The sequence below is a fragment of the Malaclemys terrapin genome, chromosome 13 (assembly GCF_027887155.1).
Source record: "Malaclemys terrapin pileata isolate rMalTer1 chromosome 13, rMalTer1.hap1, whole genome shotgun sequence".
Taxonomy (NCBI): Eukaryota; Metazoa; Chordata; order Testudines; family Emydidae; genus Malaclemys; species Malaclemys terrapin.
In genome coordinates, this window is record NC_071517.1 from 9,756,706 (window position 1) to 9,782,293 (window position 25,588).

The 25,588-nt window shown below is 47.3% G+C and overlaps 1 protein-coding gene across 3 annotated transcripts; it reads left to right on the top strand.

Annotated features, from left to right (window-relative positions):
* On the top strand, positions 1-23,822 carry TRIM25 (tripartite motif containing 25). Of its 3 annotated transcripts, XM_054047041.1 has the most exons (10): positions 1-690; positions 5,119-5,214; positions 9,495-9,728; positions 10,380-10,536; positions 12,097-12,132; positions 12,803-12,886; positions 14,087-14,152; positions 14,939-14,965; positions 16,710-16,784; positions 18,558-23,822. In XM_054047041.1, exons 1-10 carry the CDS (start codon positions 88-90, stop codon positions 19,085-19,087), a joined length of 1,908 nt encoding a protein of 635 aa, XP_053903016.1. In that variant the 5' UTR covers positions 1-87; the 3' UTR covers positions 19,088-23,822. The 3 variants fall into 3 exon arrangements, with proteins under 3 accessions (XP_053903016.1, XP_053903018.1, XP_053903017.1); XM_054047043.1 differs by lacking the exon at positions 14,087-14,152; XM_054047042.1 differs by lacking the exon at positions 12,097-12,132.
* Positions 23,823-25,588: the final 1,766 nt, after the last annotated feature.

The following is a 25,588-nucleotide window of genomic DNA, read 5'->3' on the forward strand; positions in this document are numbered from 1 at the left end:
GCGCGGGTGCGGTGTGTTACTGAGCATGCTCGGGGCACCCTAAATAACACAACCCTGCAGGCAGCGGTTGTCTCCACTACCCTAGCCATGGCGGAGCTCTTGCGGGCGCCGTCCGTGCCCTCCCTGGCCGGGCTGGAAGAGGAGCTCACCTGCTCCATCTGCCTGTGCCTCTTCGAGAGCCCGGTCACTACGCCCTGCGGCCACAACTTCTGCGGGCCCTGCCTGGACGTCACCTGGAGCGGCCTCCAGGCGGGCTTCAGCTGCCCGCAGTGCCGGGCGAGCTTCCAGCGCCGGCCCGAGCTGCAGAAGAACACGGTGCTGTGCCGGGTGGTGGAGCAGTTCCAGGGCGCCCAGCCCGCGAGCCCGGCCGGGGAGAAGAAAGCCTGGGACGGGAGCCACTCCGACGTGGCCTGCGACAGCTGCCTGGAGGCCGCGGCGGCCCAGACCTGCCTCACCTGCATGGCCTCTTTCTGCCCGGAGCACCTGCGGCCCCACCAGGAGAGCCCGGCTTTCCGCGACCACCAGCTGTGCGCGCCCCTGCGCGACCTGCAGCAGAGGAAGTGCCCGGACCACAACAAGCTGCTGGAGTTCTACTGCCGGGACCACGCCCGCTGCATCTGCTGCGTCTGCCTGGTCAGCCACAAGACCTGCGCCACCGGCCCGGTGCAGGACGCCAAGGCGGAGAAGGAGGTGAGGCGGGCGGGCGGGGGCCCCGGGCCAGGGGGTGCACGCGCCCAGGGGCTGATCCGGCCCGGCCCTGCCCTGGCCGAGCTCTTCTCGGAGCCCCAGGCTGGGTTTGCTCCGCGGGTAGCTGAGCGCTCCCGCCCAGTGGACAGGTGCAGCACGGGCTTAAGGGCCACCCAGGATCCACCCCGGCCCTTCCCCGAGGCCCTGCTCGCTCCATCTCCACGGGCTCCTTTGCTCGCTCACTTTCGCTGGGCTGGGCTGGGCCAGGGGGTGGGCGCTCTGGGCTGGGGCCGAGGGGTTCTCAGGGTGGGAGGGGGCTCTGGGCTGAGCCTGGGGTAGGGGATTGGTGTGTGTGTAGGGGGGGGTTGAGGGGTGCAAGCTCTGGGAGGGGGCTCATGGCTGGGGTTCAGGAGGGGGTGCGGGGTGCTGGCTCTGGGAGGGGGCTCAGGGCTGGGGTGCAGGAGGGGGTGTGGGGTGCTGGCTCTGGGAGGGGGCTCAGGGCTGGGGTGCAGGAGGGGGTGTGGGGTGCTGGCTCAGGAGGGGGCTCAGGAGGGGGTGTGGGGTGCTGGCTCTGGGAGGGGGCTCAGGAGGGGGTGTGGGGTGCAGCCTCCCGCTAGGCAGCTCTTATCTTGGGTGGCTCCCGGTTGGCGGCGCAGCATGGCTAAGGCAGGCTCCCTGCCTGCCCCGCAGGGCCCCACGCTGCACCTGGAGGGGGCCAACATGCCCCTGGGGGGAAGGCACGAGGCTCTGCATTTTGCCCCTTCCTGTAAGCACCGCCCCTGCAGCTCCCATTGGCCCCGGTGGCTCCCCATTCCTGGGAGCTGCGGGAGGAGTGGGGTGTTTGCAGGCAGGAACAGCACGCGGAGGGAGACCCCTGCCCCCCAGGGCCATGGGGCTGTGCTGGCCGCTTCTGGGAGCGGTGTGGGGCGGGGCAGGCAGGGAGCCTGCCTTAGCAGCAGCCACGCTACACTGCCGGAGATCGCGATCAACTGGAAGATCCTCTAGGATCGACCAGTCGGTGACCACTGCTCTACAATGTCTCTCAGCCTGTTTGATAGCAGGGACCGGTTTGCTGCCTTCCTAAACTGTGATAGGGAGATCTCAGGGACGGACGCCAGGCCACAGTCCAGTCGTTGAGAAACATTGTCTTAGAACAGCAGTTCTCAGCCGGGGTCTGGTGCCCCTTGGGGGGGCCACGAGCAGGGTTCGGGGGGGCCACCAAGCAGAGCAGGTGTTAGACTCGCTGGGGCCCAGGGTGGAAAGTCGAAGCCCTGCAGTGTGGGGCAGAAGCCCGCGGCCTCGCGCCCCGTCACTGGGAGCTGAAGTTGAAGCCTGAGCAGCTTAGCTTCGTGGGGCCCCCTGTGGCGTGGGGCCCTAGGCACTTGCCCTACTTGCTACCCCCTAATGCCACCCTGGCTTTTATATGCAGAAAAACAGTTGTGGCACAGGTGGGCTGTGGAGTTTTTATAGCATGTTGAGGGGCCTCAGAAAGAAGAAGGCTGAGACCCCCTGTCTTAGAAGATGCCCCGTGCACCCTTCCCAAGATCATGGACAGCTGCCCCTGTTATTGCTGAGGCGGCCTTAGGAGCAGCAGTTTGGGGAGGTAGGTAGGGAATGGCGGGCCCCAAAAGGGCCATCGGGACCATAGACCAGATTACTTTATAACAAAAAGACAGACTCTGAAGTTCAGTTCCACTGCCTGTGAAATCTTTTTCTCTTCCTCTTTTAAGAGAACATTCTATGACATACCAGGATACAATCCAGATTTTGGAGCCATTTGGGCACAGAGGGAGTTTTCTGTGCATGAATCAGCTGGGTAGTAATCTAAGTGTGGATCATTAAGGCCTCTCTCTCTCTCCCCTCCCCCCCTATGTTTAGCAGCACTAAAACATAGTGCTGCTTTAGAACCTAGCACAGGAGGTCCCAGTCTGATATTCTCTAGTGCCAAAGATGCCCAGGGTAGACAGTCTGACCCCAGGCTTATAGGGAGCTATGCTAATATTTTTTAGCCAAGACTAGTGACTCTTTCTGAGTTGTAATAAGGGCCTGTTTTTTTGGAGGGGGAGAGGGAAAGGGCAGGAGGAAGCCAGATGTGAGCTGCGTGCAATCAGTTGGTGGTCTCAGGCACATTCCTAGGTTGCCCATTTTATAACCTCACCCGCAGACTTAGCATGAATTAGTACTGGCGCTGGACTGTCTGGGGGAGAGGCCAAAGGCGTGAATAGGTAAGAGAAGTGGTTGCAATGGGGGAATGTTCTTTAATGGCTAAATCAGACCCCCGTCTCCAGAGCAGCTAGTCTGTCCTTGCTGCTGTTGTTGCATGTACGAGTTGGGTAGCCACTCTGACCCTTTCCTGGGGGGAATATCTTTCAGAGTGACGGCCGTCTTTGTAATTTTCTTTAAATTGCTTTTCAGAGGAAAGAAGGGAAAGATAAACAAAAGATTTATAGCTGACAGTGTGGAAAGAAACAAGTCAATATCAAAGGAACCATGTACCCCAAACTATCACAGCTATTACATGTCCAGCAAACCAGTTCACCTACTCTTTAAAATCCCTAGGGTGAAATCCTGGGCCCCAATAAGCTCTCTCAGACTTTAGTCACTGACATCAAAGGGGTGGGCCCATTGTAGTAAGCACTACGCACAGTTGTAAATGTGTTTGCAGGATTGGAAACTTCGCCCTGATGTCCATTGAAACCAATGGAAGGGTTTCCCAGGTATTTCAGTGGACATCAGGGCAGACCCTAGGCCTCTGATCCTGCAATCTTACCTAACTAAAGCCTCTCTGATGTCACATGAGATTTGCTGGCGTAGGACTGAATGCTTGGGCCTTACAACAGCTTTCAGGTTCATGTTTCATTGTTTTGGGGCAGCTATTGCAGACCTTGCTGACACCCAGGGGGGCTTAGCCTTTGTCACAGCATGGGGACACAGCAGGGTGGTGAAGTTCCATTGTTTTTATCACCGTTCTAGTCTCTGTCGGACTGTGTGTACTAAGGCCGTGGATCTGCATTCAGATCCTTGCAGGCAAACTCTTGCATCATGCAGAGAGTCTTGTGGGGATCTTAGTGGGCCCCAGAGTCAGCCTGCAGAGAGCGGATGGGGGAGGGGTGTCTATGGACTCCGTTCTGACCACAGATGCACACCTGCAGCTTTTGAACCCGTTGGCAACAGTCCAGTGAATTATGAAAAACTTGTGCCAAGGGTGAGCTCTTAATTCTTCAGATCTACAGCCACTAGAGCTATTCAGGCCTAGATCAAGGGCCTGAGCGCCTTCCACTGCCTGTGACTTAAAAGGGAGTGGGTGCTCTGAGTGTCACAGAAATGGTTCCTAAATATTCTTCAAGTGGCGGAATCTGTATGTAGTAGTCCAGGAAAGAGGCCTTTGCACAAGGGGTTTTTAAGAGGGATGAAAGTGTGGGGAGTGGAGGAATCACATGCCTTATCAAGTCTTACAAGCTTTTGTTCTTAAGACTTCCGTTGATTTCCATGTGAAATCTGTAAGCTCTGCAGTTTAGGTTCTGGCCACAAACATGTTTATGCACAAATACCTCTGTGACTCCCAGGCATAGCTAGTGTGATGCTGTGGCCCAGTGGGGCACTGGAGTGGAAGTCAGCACAACCTGGGTTCTATTCTTGGGCACGTCCCTTCACCTTTGTTGCTCAGATTTACTCTCTGTAAAATGAGGAGAATGACGCTTGCCTCCTTTTTCTTCAGCCTTTTAAGAACTTCAGCTGAAAAGTCTTCTGCACAGGCTGGGTGGTGGAGGTAGAAGAAGCACGCTCTGGTTGGGAAATCTGATGGTGAAACCAAATATGCTCCCCCAAGTGGCTCAATTTGAACCATTAGTGAGACGTATTGAAGTCATATAACAAACCTTTCTCATCCTGCCTAAACTGTGGTGTTCTGTGTGTACGAAGTAGAACCTAAACACGGTCGGGCAGGGCTTCTTAGCAACACACCGGGGAGAAACTGAGCCAAGATAATAGAACGCTAGGTAGGCCAAATGTGTGAGCCTATTTTTTGGATCTGGGGTACCTATTTAGGGTGGGGTTGGATTAAAATTATGTTACGGTTCAGTCTTAAACCCACAAGAGCCAGGAAGGCTGCTGTGATAAGTGTGTTCTGACAGAGGTGCTGTGATAGGAGCACTGGTGGACTCGTGTTATTGATACAGGACTGCGTGTGCATCACGACTCGGAAAACATGGCGCTGCATCAGTCATGCTTGCTCACCATCCCAGCCGTGTACAGAGATTGTCTTTGTTTGTACAGTTAAGGAACATTGGATTTAAAAAAAAAAAATCCTGTGTTAGTGATAAAGGCTGATTAAAACTAACCTTTTAATTTGCTTTTCACTATTTATATGGTGCCTATTGGGAAGAGGTGCAGTATCTGTGCTTTTAATTTGGGGTCTGATCTGTTTTGCAGTCACAGCTGAAGAACAGACTGACAGAGCTGTATAATCAGAGCGAAAAAGCTTCTCTGGCGCTGGACGAAGTGAAGGTGCTGCAAAGACAAGCCAGTGTAAGTGGATAGCCCTTGTTTAAAAATGGCTCTTGTTCTGCTGTTGGGGTTATGCTAGCCACTGGGATCCTGGCTTCTTGTATGTGGATCCTGTAATACTCCGATAAGAATGACGTTTAAGCAAACACCCTGGGACATACTGGGGTACAATCCAGACTAATGAGCAGCTGTGTCACCCCTGCCCTGCAACCTTGGGTACCTTATGATACCTTGCTGAAGGAGTTCCCACCTGGGATACTCACAAACAGCCTTCCAGCATCAAGCCACACCCTGAACGTCTGTGTGCAACTGCAGCCTGCCAGCCTTGCTAGGGTTACATTCTGGCTGGCTCTCATCAGCCTTGTACTGCAGGGCGACCCCAGAGCTGTATGTTCTGTGCTGCCCAGCCCTCTCCTTGACAGTACAACTTGTATACAGTCTTTTATGTCTGTAATAGAAATAATATGCACACAGTTGACACCCCAATGGAGTTTCCCGCACACTTCAATTTAAACACACTCGATTAGATAAAACAAGTGTATTAACTATAAAGAGAGACTTCAAGTGAGTACAAGTAATGAGGCATCAAAGTCAGAAATGGTTACAAGAAAAATAAAGAGAAAATGCAACTGGTGCCTAATTTAACAAACTATGTTAAATTCAAAGTGAAGTTTTCTCACGACATGCTTTCAGCAGTCCATCGGGTACTTACTTCATTGTTCACATGCATTGAATGGATGGGGAGGGGCGGGGTTGGGGTGTTTGTTCCTCCTTTTTATAGTCTCAGTCAGGAGACAGTCTATATGGAAGAATATTCCCTGCTGTTTTTTTCCCCACCTGTTTGAACTTCCTTTGTCTCCCCTTCCTGCTTCGTGACTCTGGTTACTGCTTAAATGCCAATTAAGCAGAGCACACTTTACTTTTTTTAGGACAGACCTGTTTGCCAAATTTTGCTTGGTAGGGCTGTGGTTTGGAACATGTATTAATAACATCATACAGGGAAGTCTTATAACTTCGCAGACAGTGTTGCCACACACATTTTATCAGGAAAATGTTGACCAGCAAACTTACGAGTTTTTTCAAGTGATTTGATTCTTTACAAGACAAAGATTCTGTACAAAAACAATTACAATGGTGTGGACATGGGATACATTCTGTCACATATAGGGTGACCAGACAGCAAGTGTGAAAAATCGGGACTGGGTGGGGGGTAATAGGTGCCTATATAAGAAAAAGCCCCAAATATCAACTGTTCCTATAAAATAGACACATCTGGTCACCCTAGTCATATACCCATATGAGTAGTATTTTGACAGGATATGTACAGAAGGCATTGTAATCATCTGACTAAGAATGGCCTATGTTTATATGGTAATCCCCGTTTGGTACTAACGGTGGAGTTAAAACCCACTGAAAAGCATGAGCTTGTACAGCTTGCGCTAAAGGAATAAGAACTGGTCCAAGCCCACCGAAGTCAGTGGGAGCTGCTCCCTAAAGAGGGAGGATAGTCCAGTGGTTAGGGTCCTACCCTGGGATTTGGAAGACCGGGGTTCAGTTCCATGCTCCACCTCCAGACTCTTTTCTGTGATGTTTGGCATGTCATTCTGGGCGTGTCTGCATGGGGACACTCAGGAGAACTAATCCAGATTAACTAAAGGTGTGAATTAAAAGTGGATTAGTTAAACTGCATTAAACCTGTGCGTGGACATTCTTCAGAATTGAATGGCCTTAATTTGGTTTACCTTAGATTGCTACAGACGCTAGCTAAGGGACCAGGCATGTTGTCTCCCTTTATTGCAGACGAGGCACTACAAGGGGACAAAGAACCACATTCACCCCATAATGAATCCCTCTTGGGGAAAGTGAGGGTAACCAGCTGGCACTCCTTGGGGTGAGAGCACGCCTTGTGCAATCTCACTGACGAGCCGACTGGAGACTGTTCAAACTCCTCCACCTTTCTCTCCCCTCTGCCAGTAAGCAGGCGTGTGCATGGCACTGCCCTCTGAATGTGGTGCTTCTGTGAGCTGTGCTGACTGCCTGATACTGCCACCTCTGCTGTACAAAGGAGCAGGGGACTTGCTGAGGGTGTGCGTGCCCATGTAATCTCATGGGAGCGCATAACTGAAATGGTGACGTGGATGCTCGTGCTGTTGACTTGGATGTCGTGGGGAGCTGAATTTCTGTGGGCTTCTGATGCTAGGGCTGAACTTCACCCAGCTGGAGTCAGGGGAGAGGAGGTGTAACCTGTTTTAACTCAATGTGGGCCTTTGTTGCCCTCTAATAGCTGGACCACATATAGAGATCTGAGTCTGCTACTGTCTCCAAGCTAATGCATCTGGTCTCTTAGCTCAGGCAATAGATGCTCACGCTGTTAGATCCAGAGGTCCCAAATTCAATCCATGCTGATGACCAATGGGCTATTACATGTGAATACCCTGCTGGGTCAGAGACAGCACATTCAGCTCATCCCTTCCAAATAATAACTTTGCACCCCCATCGGGCCAGTCTGTCTTGGGGGATCTGGAAGTGATTTGCAGAGGTTAGTTAATGATGCCTCACAAAACCCCTGTGAGACAGGAGTTGTTATAATCCAGGGGTCAGCAACCTTTCAGAAGTGGGGTGCCGAGTCTTCATTTATTCACTCTAATTTAAGGTTTTGCATGCCAGTAATACATTTTAATGTTTTTAGAAGGTCTCTTTCTACAAGTCTATATTATATAACTAAACTATTATTGTATGTAAAGTAAACAAGGTTTTTAAAATGTTTAAGAAGCTTCATTTAAAATTAAATTAAAATGCAGATCTTATTAGTTTAGTGCAGTGGTTCTTAACCTGGTGTGCCCGCACCCCCTGAATGTGCGAGATGCCCTTTCTGGGGGTGCGAGACATGCGAGATTGTTTTAGAAGGTAAATCTTCGAAAACACAAATTAAGCACAGGCACATAAGTACAACTACTTTGTTTCATCAAATCTATTTATTAACATTATAAATTTTTTTAATGATTACTGTAATATACATACAAAGTTTTCAAGTTTTTAAGCTAATTGTAGTGTAATTTTTGATTAAGGGGTGCGAGAACATATTTTGAGAATTCCAGACCATCAGCGGGCTGAGTGGGGCCAGGTGTAGTGTATTAAATTGCTCTCCATAGGAATGTGCCACTTACGGCTGCCTGATGCTCTGAACGGCATGGTAAAGGGATGGGGAACAGGGGTGGCTGGATAGGCGTGAGATTCCCGGCGGGCCTGTCAGGGATGTGGATAGGGGTCGGGGCAGACAGGGAGCTGGGCGGGGAAGCCCGGGGGGCGGATGGGGGGGGTTCCAGGAGGGGGTGGTCAGGAGACAAGGAGCGGGGGGGGTTGAATGGGTGGGGGGTTCTGAGGAGGGCAGTCGGGGCGGGGGGTCCTGGGAGGGGGTGGTCAGGAGACAAGGAGCGGGGTGGGTTGGATGGGTGGGAGCTTCTGAGGAGGGTAGTTGGGGTGGGGGGTCCCAGGAGGGGGTGGTCCGGGGACAAGGAATGCGGGGGGGGTTGGATGGATCAGGGGTTATGAGGGGGGCAGTCTGGGGGTGGGAAGTGGGAGGGGGCGGGCTGTTTGGGGAGGCACAGCCTTCTGTACACGGATGTAGTGTATTAAATTTTCCCCCATAGGGGTGTACTACTTACGGCTGCCAGTCCTGGTGCTCCGCAAGTAGCACATTCCTACGGGGAGAAATTTAATACACTACACCGGCGGACAGAACCACAGACAGGCGGTGGGCTAAGCGGCTCAGCTCGTCGCCGGTCTGGGGTTCCGTCCGCCGGCTCCTGCCAGCCGGGGTCCTGGCTGCTGGCCCACTCAGCCGCTGCCGGATGGGGGTTCCGTTCACCCAGGCTGGCAGCGGGCTGAGCGGCGGCAGCGGCTGGGACCCCAGCTGGCAGCAACGTGCCAGTAAAAATTGGCTCGCGTGCCGTGGGTTGCTGACCTGTTATAATCCTTATCAAAATCCTTATCAAAAGAGGTGTTTTGACTTCCCCTTGAAGTCTTGATTTGCAGTTCTCCAGTCTAACCACAAGATGGCACAACCTGCCTTGTTTCATGCCTAGCACTGAGTGACTGATTTTGGGGGGCGAGGGTGGGGATGGGCTCTGTTTCTGCTCCCTTTGAAGTGAATAGGAGATTTGCCATTAATGTGGGGGGGAAGGATAAGGCCTTTTAGGGGACTGCTGTGGGGAAATGGAATGCAGGCAGAGAGAGTTCACTAAAGGCCTTACCCCACAAGTCGCCGCTTTGAAACCAATGTCAATATGTTGGTGATTTAGGAGACAGCTGCCCGAAAGATGGATTTGCTCAGAAGTGAGTTCTTGGAAATTAAAGCTTTAATAGAAGAAGAAGAAAACCAGGCAATGAAGAAGGTTGAAGAAGAGGAAAAGCGAGTCTGTGATAAGTTTGATTACGTCCATAACGTCCTGGGAAAGAAGAAAAATGAAATTCAGGTCATCAGGGACCAGATTGAAATGGCACTGACTGAAGATGATGATATTACATTTTTAAAGGTGAGTTCTGATGTCCGACTTTGTTTGAGCTCAGAAAGAGACTTCGGAGGAGCCCTGTTCTAAGACTTTTTATCAATCTGTTAACAGTACATAAAAAGATTTTCTATAAAGATTATATTAATTGCTATGTGATTTGGCTTTATAAAAGGCATGGAAATTAGTCCTTTGAGTTAACTGTCCTGAGAGTACTCTAGGCAGTGATATGATTTGCCCATTGAATCACTGGTTAGAATTGTTTTTCCTGTTGTCTGCATAATTGTTTTCTCCCTTTTTTTATAGGCAAATTATCCTCCAGTTTCTTTCTTTTCTCACAGCCTTTAGCCACAGTTGCCCCCTCCTGGCAGGGTCAGTTAACCAGAGAAGTAGTCATGGTGTAACTTAAGTTCACTGCTGTGACACATCTACAATAGCTTTTCCTCAGTTTTCAGATACCATGTGGATTATTTTTTCCACGTAGGCTACTTTTTATTGAATTTTGCCATGAATGATCAGTGTTTGAATAGAACCTCCCTCCCCCCCCCAATAAATCAACACACACAAGAAATAATGGAGAAGCAAAACAATTTAAGCCCGTTATGACATTCCAGACTCAAATTTTTCTATTCAGTGACTTATCCCTGGCTTCATGAGCTCTTCCATATCTTATTACAGAATGCAGCGAAATTGCGACACACTTCAACCAAAGATGTTTTCATCCCCAGAATTGATCTGGACCAAAACTTGATACACACCATTTATCAAGGTGCCTTTTCCCTTAAAGAAATAGTGAAACGAACGGTGAATCAACCTCAGGAGAAGAAAATGGAAGGTACGATATCACTTCAGAGAGAATTACCACTGCAGGCCTCAGTTTTATTGTTTTGAGATCAAATAGTATAACTTCTTTAAATTTAAAATATTCAGAGGCAGACTCTTCTGGCTTGTTACAATTTTGTATATGGATGTTTTAAAACTGTTGGTCAATTGAGCTGTTTTGTAAAGTAATGAAACCCTCCATCTCAAAATAAAAATGCTACAAGTTAAATACTCAGGATGTTTAGGAACGAGAACTGATGTAGGTGTGTTTTTATTTAAAGCTTGTCAACAGGACTAAACAGTGGTACGCTTTATTTACATTTGGATAAACTTATAAGTGTCTTGATACTTTCCCACTGTTTTTTCCTTTGACAGAACTCCTAGAAAGCTATATTATCATCAAGAAGTAGAATGTGATAAATAAAGAAATTAGTCTTGTATCTCGACCTATGAGGAGAAATTCACCAACAGAATTAAAAATGTGGAAAGAAATGGAATGACACTTTTCCTGTCTATCTGTAGGCGGGTTTATCTGTGTTCCTAGCACGTTGGGCTTTCCCTCATCTGTTCCACTATTGCAGCCTTAGCACAGAATGTTGTTTTCCTTCCGTACTCCTCTGTGTGTGTAGAGTCATGTTGTAGAGAGCAGGAAGTTGGTTGTTTGATACATGATCTTAGACTGGGGAAGTAGGGCTGGGTGGAAATCATGGAGCCAAGAGTAAAATGGTGAATGTGAAATGAATGTTAGTGAATTTTATAGCACTGATCGAAGAGTGGGTTATCCCCATTAAGCTTTCTAGTTTATTGGCTCCGTGTCTGCAGGGCAGACCTGCTGAATGGGACAGATATCCCTCTTATCAAATCAAAAGTGTTGGGCTGTATTTTTTTATCTGTAATTAAGTACATTCTTGAAGTGTGACAGGGTGTCAGGTTTTATACCCTCTTTGTAGAGGTGCAGAGTTATTCTGCTGACTCACCTTGAGAGCCGGTCTAGGCATGGCTCTTTAGCTTCACGTTCAGGCATATAAAAGGCTGACAGGAACTCAAAAGGAGAAAAAAAATAAAAATCTAGAGGGAGTAAGTGTTTGTGGGATCAGACTTTTGTTTGTAAGTACAGTCTAGCTGCATGGGTCAGCTAAATGCCTAAGGATAAAGACAAATCTCAGAATGGGGGTGATTTTTGAATTAAAGCCCACTGTGGGAAACTGGTGGACTTCTTTAGAACTAAAAATCCATCTCGTTGAAATGGTCCAAACCTCTACAATAAAATGCTTAAACTGGGTTTAAGTGCCTGTTTTAGGGGTTTGTGCCATTTCAAGTAAATATTTTTTAAAATCCATGTAGTTTAAACTGATGTACTTCTCCAGTGTAGACAAGGCCTGTGCACGGTGTTGGAAAGTGAAGGGGGATCTGGCTTGTTTACAAAGTGTTTGAAGAGGCCACTCTATCTTCATCATGGCTAGAGCCAAGTCTTTTGTTGCTGCACAAAAGCTAGTGGGCTTGTAAGGGCTGCTAATAAAGATTAATATGTATCTGAAACAGTTGTACTTACTGATACAAATATCCATAACAGCAGGCGGACAGTCCAGACCAAGTGTGGAAGAGAAGAGTAAGTTCACCACGCCCTGTCCTCCTTTCTTCCTTGCTTCTATCTTTTTTTCACTCCTTTCTCGGCTGTTTTTAAATGTTTTAATAAAAACAGATACAAAGTACTGGTACTGATCACTGTACCTGACTCTCTAGCAAGACCAAGCTTTTTTTTTTTTGTTGTACCTTGTGTCAGATGTAGGAAGACGACAACATTGTAATGAGCTTATCTTTATAAACGTGTGCCTTGTTGTTCATCAGTATTACAGTGGACTGGGGCTGCATTGTGTTAGGTGTGGTGCATGCAATGAGAGAGAGTCCTTGCTGTGAAGAGCTTATATTGTAATAGAGAAAGGCATAAAGCGCTAGAGACTCTATGACGTCCACTAGAGCCTTTCCTGTTGCCAGGTTCTGAGATCTTACAGTGATGTCTGGCAGCATAAAACTCTTGAGAGATAGAAACTACTAGTACCCCATTTTACAGATGCAGAAAAATGAACTTAGCCCCATTAAGCTGAGCAAAAGTGTTTGTAGGAGTGGGGCTTTAGTTGAATTCCCAGCTCTGCCACAGATGTGGGCAGAGATCTCCTGACTCCCAGCCAGATACTTTAACCCCAAGACTATGCTTCCTCTCATTGTACCTTGTTATAACAATACAGCTCTAAAATATGGCACGTGTGATTTCATTGCAGCAAATCTACAGTGGAAACCTAAGGCTTTTCAAATAAACCCTTCAAATAAACTCTCAGCATCTGGAAGAAAAGCTGTTGGATCACGTAAGTTAACAGGGTGGCCATCAAAACCCAAATGCTGCTCATTCATTGTTTCCTCTAGCAGTCAATGCAGCAGTATCTGCGAGAGCAAATAGATGACTACTAAGGGGCACTGTCAACTTGAAAATCACATCTCTGTTTGAAACAAGAGCAAGCTTCTCTAAGACAATGAGAACTGAAAGCTCAGGGAAATTATTCCCCCAGCCCTGAGTTTGGTTAGATTGTATACCCAGTGATGTCAGCTGTACAGTACATGTGGCTGATGGTTGTGTATCTTGTCTCTTGCATGATGACATCCCTCCCAACAGGGCAGAGCCCAGAACTGGGACGTTCACACCCCTGCTCTTTTAGGCTCCACCAGAGGGCATGTACCTGTAATGGCTGCTGCAAAAGGCAGGCATGCGCACTGAAAGGCGGGCCCAAGCAGGGTTGGTTTGTTGTGCCTTCACCCACGCAAAAGGCTCCCCTTCCCCCCTAAATTTCTGCAAGGGAGCTGGCAGAAAATTGGAAGTGTTTTACAAGTCAAAATGAATAACTTGAGGAGCCCTTAACCAAAGGGTGTGCTTTCGAAAAGTCAAGTGAGTTAGTTTTACAGCGTTCAAGTGGATGGTATTCCTCTAACATAGCTTTGGTATGGGAATGGCAGGTGACATCTGCAAGGGTGTGCCCTTGGGGAGAACATTCTTGGTATGTAATTTGCATAGCCCAAGAATTTAGTGCGTGTGGTGTGTTACTGATAGGGACTTGAAATAATTACAACTCTGCCTATTGCTGGAGACACCTACATATACATGTGAAACGCCTGAAGGTTGTGGATTGATGGCAAGATCACGCCCTGGGCCTCTATGCTGCTTTTCTGTGTCCAGATGATGCAAGGTGCAAACCCAATGGGATCTGAGAACACTTGGCACCTCGCAAGGTCGAGTGCCTCGTGAGGGCTAACCAGGCAAATTGCCCATGGTATGGTGGCCCACTGGTCTGTGGTTCAGGCACTGCTGTGTGTGTCAGTGCAGGTGGAAAGGCTAAGCAAGACTCTCCTAGGCCTTTCAGGTCTCTGCCTGCTCGTCCAGCTAGTCCACAGTAACAGTGCAAGGGACCAAAGTCTCCATTAAGCTGGCTGTAAATGTCTGTTCCTTGACTGTTGTTGCATGTGATGCGTCCTGCTTTATAAGCTGCTCATGTTCTGTCTTCTCCCTTCACAAGAAGCTGCAAAAATAGGTAAAGCCCCTCAGAAGCCTCAGCCGGAGTTGAGTGAGGATGCAGACACCAGTGAGTGATGGATTGTTCATTGTTCTTGTTCATCTTGGTTATGTTTATGCTCCTGGGGCCCAATCCTGCCAGGTGCTGAAGCCAAGGAGGGGTGGGAAGGCAGATGAGATTCTTGGTACCTTACATTGGGACCCATAGATAAAGTGCCCTACGCACGCGCTTTTGGACTGATGTTTCTTACCTTGACTTTTTCAGTCTGATTTGACAAGGTCTCCTCCATTCCATTGGCTTAAAAAAACAATCCCCTTGCGAAGAAATGACCTATGTATAATATAGAGCTATTAATCTGTAGCTAGAGCTCTTGAAGAGGGTAAAACAAACGTATAGCAACTAGCTATCTTGGATGTAGACACAAGCAATGTTGCACAGGTCTTACGTTAGCTGTACATTAGTGGTTTAAAAACCACTGGCTCGACCCTGCAAGCGCTTGACAGGTAGATCTTCCGTTGGTTTCAATGGGAGTTCTGTGCCTAGAGCATGTGCAGAATCAGGCCCTATATTGTCAGAGCTGAACTGACTGGTAACGTATACTTCAGCCTGTTGGAGAAGTGAGCAATCACGTACACCCTGTGGGTGTGTATGCGTAATATTTAATTTCCAGCATGGAAAAATCTGCATTGGACTGCAATGTGCCTGCACTTCAGCTGCTGTTAACTGCAGTAATTCCATTGGCTTCAGCAGAGCTATACCAGCTGCAGCGTTGTCCTTCTGTGTCAATGGATGTTTGTTTTTAAATGTGAATACATCCGGCCTTACACTGAGTAACAGAGACCTTTACTTTTTCAGGGGATAAAAGAAAACCTGCCAAATCTGGTAAGTTCAGAACTTCAAGAGACTTTTACTCCAAAAAAACCCCAAACGTACTACTTAAAATGCAAAGTTGGAGGATGGCTGACTTCAGTGTGCTGGAGGCAAGTGGGAATGAGTGCTAAGCTCCTCGTGTCTCTTCAGGAGAGAGGTGTCTGGCTGTGTCAATTTAGCTCGCAAAATTGGGCGTGAGAATGGTCCTCTGTGGGGACTGGACCCGTGGCCTCCCTCACTGAAAGCCTAGTCTCTAGTGTTTGAGCCCAAGGACCCAGTCCTCTAGCTGGCATCCGTAGAAGAGTCATTAACCTCTTCTGTGGACGGGCCACTAGGGAGGATCCAAGACCCCCACTGATGTAATGTGAGCTGCACGTGGAGGATACATAATTGTCAAGCTTGGGTCAATAGAGGCTCTGGAATGGAAATGCAGGGGTGAGACAGGGCAGCCTCGGGCTGCATTTGGCAAAGCTGAGAGGAAGTTACACCTGAGGGAATTCTGTGCCAAAAAATTCTGCGCATATTTTAAAATTCTGCATATTTTATTTGTCAAAATAACACAATATAATCAACCCCCCACAATTCAGCCCTCCCTCAGTTCAGTCCTCCAGCCCCCATCATCACCACCCTATCAGTTCAGCCCCTCCAACCCCATCGACTCTCCCAGCCCTCTCCCTATCTGCTCAGAACCTACTATTAATACAGTCCCTCACCCCATCATGCCCCACCCTCCTCACTTCAGCCCCCAGCCTAACCTCTGCTCCTTAGAGTTCTTCACCCTCCCTAGGCCTCAGGAGCCCCCAGCGGGAGCTCCAGCTGCACCTGGGGCTGACAGTGGGAGCATTTTGGTAGAAATCACAAATTCTGCGTGGGGAAAAAAATAAAATTCTGCAGGGAACATTAGTTCTGTGCTAATTCTGCAGTGTGCAGTGGTGCAGAATTCCAGCAGGAGTAGGAAATGCCTGAGCCAGCGGCGTCAAAGTCCCTGGCAAAACTTCCCCCCCCAGACTTACATCTGTATTTCCTGTTCCTGCAAGGGGAAAAGTGTCCTTCATCCTGATTTCTGTAATGGGTGTCAAGGGCACTGAGGGCTTTACGGGAGGTGTTGTGCACCTGCAGGATTGGGCTCAGGATGACTAGCTGAGTCAGGTTGCAAGTCCCCCCTCACGCATGACTTGCTGAACGCTTTGAGGAAGAATAGCTAAAAGTATAAGATGGGGAACTGGGTGACTTAGGGGACTTGGCAATAAGATGTGGAGCCTCTTAACCTGTCTCAGTTTCAAATCGGGCCAAGGTCAGTAGTGGCCTGTGTGAAATAAGTTAGTGAGCAGTCCACACCCAGAACCCTCATCACAGCTACCACCATGGGATGGCTCTACAGAGACGCCAGAGAATGTAAACTCAGCCTGCAGTTTGCCTTTTCCCTCTTGAGCTTGTCCCTGCAGAAAAGGGTAATGACTGTTGGTGGGACCAGGCAGGGGATGCCTGGCTGGCAAGTTCCATGTTGTACCTGTTCTGTGGCTAACAGAACTCACTCTAGTAATATGCTCTTTAATACAACCACTGGAATTTCTCCAGGCTGTCCCATGTGCAGAGGGGTTCTGGTTTTCTATGGCCTGATCTATTAATCTGAGATTCATAGATTTAGCTTTAGGACATTATTGGATTACATGTAAGGAAACTGCATGAACTTTGCGTGTTCCCCAATGACAAATTAAGTGACATGCCACTGTTTCTTTTTCTTCCATAAATTCAGCACCAAACACTGCGAATCCAGGCGCAACATCTCTTGAAAGTTTTTTAACGAAATCGAGAGAGGAGCTCCTGGAGTGTAAGTAACCTGATGATGTATTACGTTTTAAAAATGACTGATTCTTATTATGATCACATTAGACTTCAGTGGTATTATGTGACTCACTTCTTTCTGGATCTTTGCATCGCTATGGCTTTATTAATGTACTGAAATTGCCGGTTAACTGATATATATGAGGGGAGTTACTAGAAAAAGGGTAAGGCCGTTAACTACTAAAATACTGGACCTGTTGCCAGAGTAGGTCAAATTCACTGCTAGCATAAGTGTGACACTAATTTTGAGGTTCACTCACTTTGGCCCTGCTGGCTTGGAATCACTGTTCTAAATGAGTTTGCTGGGATAGGGTATAAAAATTCAACTCCGCAGGTGGGGTTCATTGAACATGAATGGCATTTAGGCTCCGAAGGCATTTTTAAAAATGAGAGTTGGGCTCCTAAAAGAAGGGAGGCTTCAGACTGGAAGATAGTAATTGCAATGGTGGGATCGGACCCATGGCCTGTCTAGTTCAGTATCTTGTCTGCGGCAATGACCAGCACCGGATGCTTCAGAAGAAAGCCCACAGTGGGCAGATAAGGGATCATTTCCCCCACCCCAGAAAGGTCTCTTGCTGACCCCTAAGAGTTGCAGATTGGTTTCAAGACCCACAGTGTGAGGCTCTCTCCCTTCCACTACTCTCTGCTCACGCTAACCGTTAGAACGCTGGTGATCCGCCTACAGCTACGCTGTGTCGGCGGCATTGTGGAATGCTTGTTATGTTGCACGTGTGTCATTGCCTGGCTTGCCCTTTGGCACTACACTTGTGGGGTATGGCCTGGGGTTCTCGTGCCATGTTGCAGAGCTCTGTCTTGGGAGGGGTGGCCGCCTCCAGGCAGGGGTGTAGGTTGATGATGGCATATGCCTTTAAGTGCCACATCAATAACCCCTGCGCTGCCAGAGTACCAGGGCTGTGCTGTCAGTTCCCTTGGGATACAGCGAGAAGGGCTCCTTCCACTCTCCTCCGCCACCCCAAAATCACCCAGGCCACAGAGCAGCAGTCGAGCCACTCCACAACCAGGGCCATTGTCTCAGGGCTACAGGAGCCTCCACGGGTCCTGGCCTGGCCCCCCAGCCTGCTGGAGGAATGACTGTTGGCGCTGCAGAGTGGTGGATCAGCAGGCGCTGCCTTCATCCCGTTCCCATGTACTGACCCTGACTGCAGGCATCTTGCTCAACGCCCACGCTTCCCCCTTTCTGTGCACCAGTTCTGCTGGATCGCAGCCAAAGAGTAGCGGCTGCAGGGTTAATTCCCTGGAGGCCGCACTTTTTATGGTGATCGGTCGAGGGTGTGTGTGTAATGATCTTGAGGATACATGGTTTGGTGGGATGGGTTGTGTTTTTAATCTGTCCTTATTCGTTAACACATCACTAGCTCTTTCCCTTTACATGTGGCTGTGATCAGACTATGTGTAACTCTGTGTCTGGGTTAGGGGATCATGTAGCCAGAGAGCACTGAGGGGTGTGTGTGTGTTCGTTCAAATCTCAAACTGCTATCTTTCCTCTCATTCTCAGCCTGGCCGCACTGCGGTGGCCATTCCTGTCCTCCCCACCCCCACCCGGAGGGGAAAGTGTGTTGTGTGGCACTAGCTGCCATGTGGAAAAGGGGAAGCTACTGGTGTTTTGGAGAGTAAGCAGTAGGGCCAGTAACTGTTCCGTCCCTTCACTCCCCCGCTCTTTGTATGTGTACACGCATGCACGTCCATGCATTCACACCTTGCTTTAGTATTTATAATGTATCGATGTATTTCTCCATAGATGCTGCTAAAATCACGCTGGATTTCAACACCGCTCATAACAAAGTGCTGTTATCAGACAGAAACACCAAGATGTCGGTCTCTGAAATACCCCAGAAGTATAGCCCCCACCCTCAGCGCTTCACCTACTGTTCCCAAGTGCTGGGCTTCCAGTGCTTCAAGAGGGGCATCCACTACTGGGAAGTGGAACTGCAACGGAACAACTTCTGCGGCATCGGCATCTGCTACGGGAGCATGGACAGGCAAGGGGCAGACAGCCGCCTGGGGCGGAACAGCAGCTCCTGGTGCATTGAGTGGTTTAATTCGAAAATTTCAGCCTGGCATAATGATCTTGAAAAATGTCTGCCCAACACCAAGGCCACCAAGATTGGGGTGCTGCTCAATTATGAGGGAGGATTCGTTATTTTCCTGGGTATTGGCGAGAAACATAACTTGATCTACAAATTTAAAGCACAGTTCACTGAAGCGCTGTATCCTGCTTTCTGGGTGTTTTCCAGTGGCACTATGCTTTCGCTCTGCCAGCTGAAATAGGCTGTCACACCTGAATCAGTTTGCTCAGGGTATTTACATCTGCTCGAGCCTCCTCTCTCTTTCCGGGATTCACTATTTTCCGGGATTCACTATTGTAGTTCTAGCTTGCTCGTTTAATTCAAAGCACATGTGTTCTTGCTTTAGCTTGCTGGATGGCTTTTTCTAGTGGCTCTCTGCTTATCCAAAACCACTAGACTGCAGTCCTGCAAGTACTGGAAAGTTACTGGTTAGAAAAGCAAGATCTACAGACTCGATTTAGTGCTCTAGTTTGACACAGATGAAGAAAGGTGGCATTTACCGCACATGAATGTAAAGGAGAGCGAGAACTTTTCTCCGTCTCTAAAAAGATTTTACCTGTGAATATTTCCAGTTTTATAACTTAAAAAAATAAGGTCACAGAGGGCAGAACAGGAATTCTATTTTTAAACCTACTAAATTTGTAATAAATAATTTAAGGCACCGGGTTTTTATAGCAATACTAAAGAAGAAATCCCAAATACGCCAGGAGGCAACAGCTCCACTGTTCCTCTTTCTACAGAGGGAGACAAAGATTTTTGCTAAACAATGCATCAACTGAATCTTGGGTCAAGTAGCACCAATATCTTTCTGTTTGGGCAGGAGGTTTAACTGGCTGTCGCATGCAGTTTGAGGGCTGGTGCGTCCCATTCTTCCCATCTGAATTCCTAAATCCATAGGTGGAGCACTGATGACCATGAAAACACTCTGAGGTTTTCCCTGTAATCACTAGTTAGCAAAGATAGTTCAAGCAAAAGTCTTTAAAAGAACCCGGTTTCTTCTTTTACAAGAGAAATGATGACCATATGACAAAATCAAATGATTTTCATGGCTAAACATAAGGGTCCGATCCAATTACCACCCATGTCAGTGGGAGTTTGATTCTGTCCCGAATGTAGGATTTTTTTTTTTTTTTTTTCTGAAAAAGTCCAGCATTGTCTCCCTCTCTTGCTCGATCCCATCACTGGTTCTAGAGATGGATTTTTTTGCTGTCTGATTTCGTGTTGCTCAGGCAGTAGTCTATAGGCAAGAGACCAGCCTTGCACAGGTATCGGAGGCCTTTAGAAATGGTTAAACCTATGGAAGATACTTTCTACACATGGTTTGTCTAACACTATTGCCGATGGGTGTGGGTTGAATTAAATAAATACAAGTCTTGAGCACTGGATGGTAAAAGCCAACATGGGGTAGCATATTGGAATAGAAGACCAGAAACTTCTAAAGGAGACGAGCAAGTGACAGTGATATAACCAAGAACCATGTATCGAAGCCAAGTGTCTTCAGAAAGAAGCCCTGCAGAAATTCCTCTGCAGTAGCTAGGGTTAAGAAGTTACTGATTTATCATTGGCGTATCTGAATTGTCTTAAAGCAAGATTTGATGGAATGGAACAACACAAATTCTGAACATTTGCGGGGTATTTAAGATCGGAAAGGTGAGCAGCACCACAAAAGGCTCCTGCTGTAGAGATCAAGGTGCTTTTCAACCCCAGCATTTAGAAAAAACAGCCCTGTTTGAAATGAACAGAATTTACCTAAAAAACTAGATGTGGCTTTTTTAATCTAAAGGCTCTGTTTGCTATGGCTCTTGGAATGAAGCATCCGTCTCACATAATGTATCGGGGGGCTCTACTTCGTTACATTATACAGTTCTGCAATACCTCCTTACATTTTGAGGGGTTGTGGGAAGAAGTGGAGAAAAACAGTATGTCTTGGGCTTGTCTAACAGCATTAATGTTGTGGTCACTCACCGCAGGGTCAGAGAAGTTTCTCTTCTGAAGTATGGCATTCCCTGAGTACCAAGTCTCTATGTGCCATTTGGCCATGATTCAGAGCACTGAAAACTGCCTTCGTGCAAAATTGAAGCATCGTTCTGAGCAATGTGTCCTCTTTGGCATTGAATCTGCATGTAGGCTGGTGAATCTTCTAAACTAGCAACATGTTGGAAAGGATGATAGAAGGAGAATACGTTTCTGGCAATGCATCTTTTTATTCTCCTAATGCATTGTTTTTACTTTACGTGCTGTGACATGGGTTTACTTTGGAACACGTATAGTAATTGCTTTGACTCCTTCCAGGCATTGTATGCGGTCTAGAAGACCTTTGCTGTAGTTCACAACTATAAAACCCTCTGAAACTGGAGAAACACCCAGGGGACGCAGCTAAAGGTTGGCGATCTGAATGTCTTGTGCCGATAAGTAGGAGTCATTGAGAGGCTTTCCTTGCTAGATCTCGGTGCTCAGACCAGTCCATAAAGAATTGTGAAGATGCTGAAATTGACTAAATATATTGACAGGTAAAGCTCTTCATAATGGAACTTTGTATGCCCTGTGAAATACAATGCAAAGCCACTGCAGACACGGTAGGATTAGAGAGGAGGAAACACAAGAGTTTTGGTGGCAGAATTTTACAGGGGCTGAAGTTTCTGGAGTGCTTTAGCAAAGCAAAGTATTACAGCATTCCAGCCTGGATGTTTAGCAGCATGTCAACTGTCTAGTCGTTCAGAGACACCTGATGTCAAAAATATAGTCATATTCCTTTGGTCAAAAAGGGATTTAGTTAAGGAACTAGTGTGACCTCAGCGCTGGATCACAGTGGGGTTATTTGGACTAGCTGTGGTCTTGAAATATAGAATGGGCCAGTTGATCTTTCCAAAACCAGTTCAGCAGGAAAGCAATCGAATGCAGGACAAAAGCACTAAAATAGCGTAGAGATCAGGAGCTGATGCTGAGCTGGTCCGAGACAGGAACTCACTGATTGCGTAGAACTCCTCCAAGGAAGGAACATAGACAACATGAGTGTGAACAACGAGGAAGAAACCAGTGCAGTGCTGGACGAAGTTGGAAACAGAGTAATTGACAGGACAAAGACAGAGCTTTATGGTGGTATCCAGTGTGACTGCCAAGAAGAAAAAGATGCTTTGATGGGACAAAAGACCCTTAACGTTGTATGGCCCATCAAGAACACATAAAGTGGGGAATAATTGGAAAGTGGGTTTCGCTGCTTTCCATGGGCTGGGTTCCCCCACCTGCTCACTAAGGTGATCGCAGTCTTGTTGAAATATTCAGGAGCTCTGGGGTCTTATTCCCCGTAATGAATCCTGCGTATTGCTCAGGAGAGCTTTGGATTTTTCCTCCATATGAAATGTGCAGTTGACACTTTCTTAAAGAGTCCTACCTTGTATTCATTGTAGGTGCTCATTGGTCGCTTTCCCTCCTAAAGAGTTCTACTTTCTATTGAGGAATTCTAGGATTTTTATGGGATCTGGGATCTTTTCCTTGTGTGAAGTCCTGCACAGATTTCAGGTGCTGTGAACTTTTATCCACACAAGTGTTTCTAGGTTTTACACGTGGTCTGGGAGGTACATGCTCTCCAATAAAGAGTTAACTAGTATTCAGGCATTTTGGATTCCCTTTCACATAAGGAATCCTACCAAGTTTTCTGATGTGCTGGAATGTTGTTGCCCACTGAAGAGTTTAAAATACTCCCTGTGGTCAGTTCCTCTAAGGATGCCTGCTTTTGGATGCATGGGTCTTCTCTAGGCCTGTCTGCCCATCCTGCAGTGCACCAAAGCATTAGAGAGCCATTCTGGAGTAATCTTCTTGGAAAAGGTCGTGCTGTGCGGTAGCAACTTGCGTATCCCTGTGCTGCCCAGAGCTGTCAGCAGTGGGAGTCCAATTCTAGTTGTCCATGCTCTGACAGAGATCCAAAAAATGAAAACCACAGTTTGGGGATCATTTCTATGGGATGTGTGTCATGGATTAGCGGGGGTGGACAAACAGACAGTTGTATTGGTAACTTCTGTTTTCAGGCTAGCTGCAAGACACATGGTTGAGATGTCTATACTGTTCTCAAATCAAATGAGAAACACTTAATTGGCTGCATTTGCAAGATTCTGTTTTGTTCACTTTTAAGTTATAGTGTTTAGTGCTTAGCTTGATATGCTTGGACTATATTAGATGGAATATCTGTTATAAAACAGTTGACGTTAGATGTAGCATAATAAAAATTTGATCAGTTGTTTTCAATGCAATCTCAAGATGATGCAGCTAAAACCTCATAGGTAGGGTTTTTTCTCTTCCAATAATGGTATATAAATAGTATCTTTGTCATCAGTTTAAATACCGACAATGGATCTAGTCATCCAGTGGATTACTTCTGTCCATAAGAAAAGTCCGTTTAAACTTAATTTTCTAGGCATTCAGTCTGGAAGAAAGGTGACCCAAAAAGCCAGAAGCATTGTGTGTGTGTGTGTGTGTGTGTGCATTTGTGTGTGTGCATTTGGAATGTGCAAAAATGTAATGAGTGGAGGGACACAAATATTCAAAATGTTTGAATCACTAGAGCATTCTTCCTGCAATTTCTCTGCATGTGAAATTTAACAAAATCTTGTTGCTAAGAAAAATGTGTCCAATTATAACAAGTTTTCTTGAATGCATCTTTGATTAAAATTGTCTACAGTAATAAGGACAGTCCTGTGAGCCATCTGATACTTATTGTGCTCTTACTTTTAACACTTATATGTAGTGATGCATCAATAACACCTATAGTCTGTCTCCTTAGCGAAGCCTGTAGCCATGTATTTGGGAGTTCTATCCTGTTGTTGGGACTGATGAGATACAAGCTGCATGGTGTGATGAATCTAATATCTGTCATGATCTTTTATTGATTCTGCAGCTGAGTGAAAGTTTTGTGAATTCAATAAAGTTGGATTATCATGAAATGACTTGTTTAGTGATTTAAACTGCAGAGATCGTGCTCCCTATAAATGTGGACTATATAGTCCATAAATAAACAGTACTTGGTGTCTTATAACTGATAAGTGATTGGAGTGTTGTGGGGAAGGGCGAGACAAACCATGTTGTACAATTTTTATAGAGAGCTTTTCTAAACAGTACCCAAGCACTTCACAAACTACACGGAGATCATTCCTCATCTACCACTGAAATGCACCCACCTCTGGGCTGGGACACTAACTGCTAAACAGCAGCATAACCTCATGGTTGAGGTTTAGACCATTATTGCACCCAGCGGAAGCTGCAGACAGAATTCAGTATAAGCAAAAAACTGGAGGAAAAGGGAGAGACAACTGCGACTTGCCTCTGGTATAAAAACGCACCACGGATTCTCTTTGCATACGTATTGCCTAAAAGATGGCTGCCCCAGCTGCCTGTAACTAATAATATTTATTTAATACGTCTGTCATAATAAAGCCCAGAGACTCGGATTGGGCTGGAGGACCTTCTTTGCTACGTAAGCACTCGCCATGCAAAAGTCGATACAAGTGACTGAGCAGCACCCAGACAAACTAAGTGAATGTGACTCTTGGTGAGCACTTAGAACACCATCTCGGTGATGGGTATTAAGTGACCTGGATCTCTGTCCCTGGCTTACTTTTTCCTTTCCAGTGTCTCCTTGGGGGAAAAGATGGGGGGAGAGAAAGATCTATTTCTCCCTCAACGCCACCTTGCCTAAAAAGAAGACAACGGAGAAGTACCTTCTCCAGGGTCATTGTCTGGGAGCCTGCCTTGGGAGTGGGGGGAGGCTATTGGCTCCAGCGTTAAGATTAGTTCCTGGCTAGGGGGGAAAACGGATTCCCCACTTGCCGCCTGTGCACTGCCCTCCTCTAATGTCTCTTCCTCCTCATTCCGTGCAACTCCCCCCTTGCAGGTGTCCACAGACAGTGGTGGGGTAGTGGTGGTGTCACCCACCCATAATTGCATGCAGCTCACGGTAGAAGCGGAATGTATGGGGCTGTAACCCAGAGTGCCCGTTTGCCTCCCTGGCGTTTTGGTACGCTTGCCTGAGCGCCTTGATCTTTGTATGACACTGCTCTGTGTCCCTGGAGTAGCCTTTTCCTTCATGGCCCTGGAGACTTTAGTGTACGTTTTTGGAACTTAGTTCTGCCGTAACAGATTCGTCTCCCCAACATGCAATGAGATCCAGTACCTCCCATTCGGACCATGCTGGAGCTCGTCTAAGAATCTGGGACTGCGTGATCTCTTGTGATGGTGGGCTCTGCATGGTCGCCTATGATGGTGGACTGTGCTGATGGTGACCAAACAGGAAATTAAATTCAAAAGTTCCCGGGGCTTTTCCTGTCCACCTGGCTAGTGCATTGGAGTTGAGAGTGTTGTCCAGAGCGGTCACAAAGGAGCATTCTGGGATAGCTCCCGGAGGCCAATAACGTCGAATTGCGTCCACAATATCTTTAACCCGAGACTGTGATCTCAATTTAAGCACTACTCCACTTGCCAAGGTGGAGTACAGAAATCGGATTAAAGAGCCCTTTAAATTGAAAACGGTTTGGTCATGTTGACGGAATCATTTTTTTCGAATTAACTTGGCTAGTGTAGATCAGGCCTGAGTCAATGTCTGGGTTTTCCTTTTCGCCAAAAAAAGGAATCTTCTCTTCTAATACAGGTTTTATCACTGGAGTAGCTGAGCTCCTAGTAGCACATTGAGAAACGCCTAACCTCTGTCGTGTGT

Coding starts and splice junctions, on each gene's coding strand:
- TRIM25 (XM_054047041.1), top strand. CDS start 88: ATGGCGGAGCTCTTGCGGGCGCCGTCCGTGCCCTCCCTGGCCGGGCTG. Junction 12,133..12,802: donor ACCAAGTGTGGAAGAGAAGA/GTAAGTTCACCA, acceptor ATTTCATTGCAG/CAAATCTACAGTGGAAACCT. Junction 14,153..14,938: donor GAGTGAGGATGCAGACACCA/GTGAGTGATGGA, acceptor TTACTTTTTCAG/GGGATAAAAGAAAACCTGCC.